The sequence below is a fragment of the Priapulus caudatus genome, unplaced genomic scaffold (genome assembly GCF_000485595.1).
Source record: "Priapulus caudatus unplaced genomic scaffold, Priapulus_caudatus-5.0.1 Scaffold26, whole genome shotgun sequence".
Classification (NCBI taxonomy): Eukaryota; Metazoa; Priapulida; class Priapulimorpha; order Priapulimorphida; family Priapulidae; genus Priapulus; species Priapulus caudatus.
Genome location: NW_014577087.1, coordinates 831093 through 836361, shown reverse-complemented (window position 1 = coordinate 836361; position 5269 = coordinate 831093). Strand labels below are relative to the sequence as shown.

At 42.5% G+C, this 5269-nt stretch overlaps 1 protein-coding gene across 1 annotated transcript in view; it reads left to right on the top strand.

Moving 5' to 3' along the window:
- Positions 1–5269, top strand: part of LOC106814358 — a 28046-nt gene that overhangs the window by 21150 nt on the left and 1627 nt on the right. The window contains exons 3-5 of the mRNA XM_014818675.1: positions 811–966; positions 2565–2776; positions 3289–3419. Of these exons, the coding sequence (XP_014674161.1) occupies positions 811–966; positions 2565–2776; positions 3289–3419 (499 nt within the window). The remainder of the gene's footprint in view (positions 1–810; positions 967–2564; positions 2777–3288; positions 3420–5269) is intronic.

Here is a 5269-nt window from a genome sequence, read left to right as displayed (position 1 = left end):
CCCACACACGCACACCGACGAACGCACGGACGCACGCACGCACGCAGGCACACCGTTATTAGCGTTGTCGGCTTACGTCGGCGAATATATGTGGATGGCATATCGCCAACCAACAGTGCTATAGCCGCACTTAATTACCTATTATGCCGAGACGATTACCTGGCAAGGTGCGACCGCCATGACGATGCGATTCTCGAAACTCGGGTTTTATTTTGGCCACAATGGCTATATGCGCCTTATCCGATGTAAAATGAACAATAGCAGTGCGTAACTCCGTCAGCCTTATATGATATATATATATATATATATATATATATATATATATATATATCACGCGAATCTTATGAAGGTCAATAAAAAAAGAGCTACTTGTTATACACAGCAATGCTATGTAATCGGTGTGCATCTGTTCGTCTTGTTTTATGTTGTTTTTGATAACGCAACCTGCCTTAAGATATCGCACAATAATTCGCACCATTCATAACCAACGATAGTGAACGCCGTGTACTCACAATAGCGGTATAGTGGCATTGTACGCACACGTCCATGTCATCTCGACTAATACTGATTTCTGCTTCTATTTGTTCTGACTGTATCTCTAACGTTTATCGCTTGCTATCTTTTTTTGGCACGTACTTTAATGCCATTTTATTTTATTTTCAATTCACGTTGCTCTTTACATTGAATCAAACGCTGTAGGCCAATACTTTCCATAGCGCGTATTATTGTCACCAATGAATACATTTGCGCTTACCGCTAGATCTCCGTGGATTATAATTGTGGGATAAATACATGTTCAATTTTGCTTAGTGTGGAATCGACGCGCAGCGCTAAACATAAAACCGTCAACTCCATTTTCTTATGGATGGCATTTGAAACGGGTTGAAACCAAATCAATGGTCTCTTCCTTGAGAAGGCGAACGAACAAGAGCAACACTTCATCTTCAGAATCTGCTAAGAGGAAAGGTAACTCGTGATGGGCCTGTAAACATCTTCCGCGCAAAACAGTGATGATAAAAATATTAATAAGATCTAAGAAATGAATAACCATCTTATTTGCCTACATAACATTATACGCCGCTTTTACGTTATGATTTTGCATTATAAGTTTGCGTTTTCTCCGTGATCTTTTTGTTTATGATTTTCCTCACTCCTTCATTTTCTCTCTTATCAGTTTCAGTTATCACATAATTAATACAAATACGGTGCGATAAAAAATTCGACGTACAAACGTTGGATTAGATATAATGTTTATAGATCACCACATAACTGCTGAACACAAGTAAGGAAACAATCTCAGGAAACACGAAATGGACACCCGAGGTGCATGCGCACATAAAATCTAATCAGAAATATTGAGGGAATCGAGTTTTGGCGCTAACAAGCTTAGATAAACCGCCATGGCCCGCTTGATAAGCCGTTTCCTTTGGATAAAATAAAATTACAACGTAGCTACCCTCGAACGCGCTCCAAAATATTTATCCTTAACGTTCCAAGGTGACGCGCCAACGATCATCCGATAAATTCTACCATGAACACATGTGTATTCATATATACCTATGTCCACGTTAGCTATATGTTAGTATATATATATACATATAGTGTTACATTATGTTAGTATATATGTTATATCATGTTAGTATGTATATGTGTGCTCACGGAGCTACAATTAGAATAAATATTCTCAAACCGGACCCGGTAACGATTTTGTCAGCCATGTTGGATATTCATAGCGCGACTACCTTTTCACTATGTTAAAATACAAAATGTGTTTAAGGGACACTTTAGATATGCCTAAAATGTATTTTTTGTTTAGTCCTTGGGCGATAGGGGGCATGGTAGGTGTCATTAGCAACCCGACTATTAGCTCGAATTCGAGTCATTTCATTGGGAAGCCTACCCGTTTATACATACCCCTATAGAGAGAGAGAGAGAGAGAAGAGAGAGAGAGAGAGAGAGAGAGAGAGAGAGAGAGAGAGAGAGAGAGAGAGAGAGAGAGAGAGAGAGAGATTTATATATATATATACACCCGTATACTAATCCAATGATCCAATCTTGAAACGGTAATGGGGACTTTGAGAGAGCGTGTGGTTTTTAGGTGCAGCGCACGGCACGCGCTGACGTACCTTCTAAACTCGGTTAACGTGCAAGCAACGCGAGAGATATTTGTTGTGATAGGTCCGTCGATCGGTCGCGCGTGCGCTGCTTACGCCGCGTAGCACGTTGTTTTCAGAGACGTCCGATAGCCGCACGATACCGAGCCTACGCTACCGGCCACAGCTTCACGCAGACAAGCCACATGTGATGCTGCTGCTGCTGCTGTTGTTGTTGCTATTGCTGTTGTTGTTGTTGTTGTTGTTGCTGCTGCTGCTGCTGCTGCTGCTGCTACTACTACTGCTGCTGTTGTTGTTGTTGTTGTTGTTGTTGTTGTTGTTGCTGTTGTTGTTGCCGCTGCTAAAGCACTGTTATAGGCAGCATCAGCACCGCGGGAACCCGGATCCCCGCCCACTCCTTCCTCCCTCTCCCAAACACACGCGTCGATCGTAACAGACTTGCCTTTCTAGAATCGCACGGCGCCGTTGCAACCGACCCGGAAATGGATGCGACGGAAGCTCTGCTTCCGTGTCAGCAGGGGGTCAATTGCACGCTGCCCGACTGTTACTGCGGCGGTACGAGAATCCCTGGCGGGCTGCCGCTGCGCAGCACGCCCCAACTCGTCATGATCACCTTCGATGACGCTGTCACGCTGCACGACTACAACAACGTGTTCAAACCGGTACAGAAGCAGAGCCGTGCATGAGAACGGGGCGTGGAACGGGCGCAGACCCGCAGGCAACCGAATCTCCGGGCCAATTATGATAGCAATATATAATATATATATAGCAGCAATGCATGTACCCTCTATACGTCGGTGCATGTATGCATTTAAAACTAAAACTAATCACATATGCTAGTTTGCCGTAGTTGTAACATTTATTTTTTCACTTTTTCGCAGCTGTGTTGATAAAAGCTGTGTAGCATATTTGAAAACCAGATGCGCGCTGCAAGTTACGTAACATACGTGTTCAAGTTTCATGTTTTATATGATTATATCAGAAGTGAATTCTAATAGCTCTATTATTATTAATAATCTATAATAATATAGTATATAATATATATATATATATTATATTATATTATATTATACTATATTATATTATATAATATATATATATATATAATATATCTATAATAATATAAATAATAATCTATTATTATTCACTCCTGATGATATGTATAAAATTTCAGCTCTTTACCAGAACTAATCCTAACGGTTGCCCAATCAGAGGAACCTTCTATGTATCGCACCAGTACACCGACTACACATTGGTCAACAAACTCTGGGTCGAAGGTCACGAGATTGCGTCGCATTCGATCAGGTAGGGAGCAGAAATGACTAGGATACGGTTAGACATTCTTGCGGTGCGACTGCTGTTTGTTTTATTGGATTTTTCGTTTTTTTTTTACGGTTTCTATGTTATATTTTGACACATATAGCTCTCCCCATATGCGACGCTCTGACTCTAGAACTAAATACGTTGTGGTTTTCGTCGTCAATGTGTATGTAGCATGGTACGCCCAACCCTCAATTTGGAGTTTGCGTTGTGAACACCTAATGTTTCCTTTGTTAGTTTTTCCAATGTTTCCATTTCAGTTGTCACTAGATTTTACTTCTAGTATTGTTGCGCTTGTTGTTGTTGTTGTTGTTGTTGTTGTTGTTGTTGTTGTTGTTGTTGTTGCTTTTGTTGTTGTCGCTGTTGTTTTATTTGCGGTTGCTGCCGCCGCTGTTGCTGTTGACACTAGAAACTTCCGCTACTGTCGGTTTTAGCAAGGACGCGCCCGTCTAAAAATACAGCGCGACAACAGGCGAAGAAAAACACGAACGTCAGTAAAAACAACAATGATTGCAGGTGGTTTCTGTCGCCACCACGGACGCTATATGGACAGATGGATGCATCTGCCTAGCAGTGAACAGATAAAACTTGCTGTATAGCTTCCGTGCAACTCACGGCCGATATCGACTTCCCACAAAATAATGTAGTAGCCCAGTTTATTGGCACATTTATTATAAGCGCACGCGATTAGTGCCATAATGGCTGGCAGGTATTTGTGAGACATGCACAGTGTAATGTTAAAGCTATATGCATGTCGGTTATGAAGGAATCGGCACGCGGGGAAAAGGCCAGTGCTTATAATGACCGATGTTGTAAAAAACCGAAAGGTTGTGATCATTCCGTCGGAGATGAGCATAAAAGACATGAGGAATGCGGGCATCTTGAACACGTGCTGTAAATAATGATAATATGTGATTGATGACGCTTAGCCGTCGATTCTGCGGTCGTTTTTTATCGATCGCTATTAATGACACTAAGAATCGCTCACTAATGTTACTCGCATTAGGGACGATGCATTTTTCTGTGACACCATGCAGTGTTGCCTGTTTTAATAAGTCACTTTGACGGAGTTTTGACAAATAGTACTTAATAAATAATGAGAAATTAATTAGATATTATATGCTAGACACTGACTGTATATAAAAAGGTAAAGACATTGACTAGAGATAAAAAAAAGTCAAAGCATTGACTATATATTGAAGTTCAAAACATGAACTAGATAATGAAGGCAGATGATGACACAGAATTTATCATCAAATATTCAAAATTCAATCCAGTTTCTACCTACGATATTCTCTTTGACGAGATCTGCGGTTGATCCCGACTTAGATATACAGAATTGTTATACATATCTCGCTCGCCTCTAACACACGGAAGCATGGAGACCGACGTTCATTTTGCGGCGAGCAAATAATTCTTCGGTAATCCGACGGACTCTTGAGCCTGAGCCACCACATCACGTCGCTCTAGTATCGGGATTAGAAGCGGTCGCGCAGGCACGGCTGTTCGCGGTTGAGGGCTGTCAGTGCTCGTTGGTAGTGAGTATAGTATAGTTGCGCATCTCTCAGCGAACGCGGCGGCTACATCGGTGCGTATATTGAGAGGTAGGGATACAGTGAGTGTTGTGTACAGCACGCGGGGAACAGCGCGCAGCGTGGACGAGCGATGCAGAAGCAGCGAAAACGTTCAGCGTTGCTTGATGCGTTTTCTGCGTACGTCAGTCAAACACCACGCACACACACGCGCGCGCACACACACACCCACACACACCACACACACGCGCGGGCGCGCACACACACAACTCCCCCCCCCTCACACACACACACGCGCGCGCA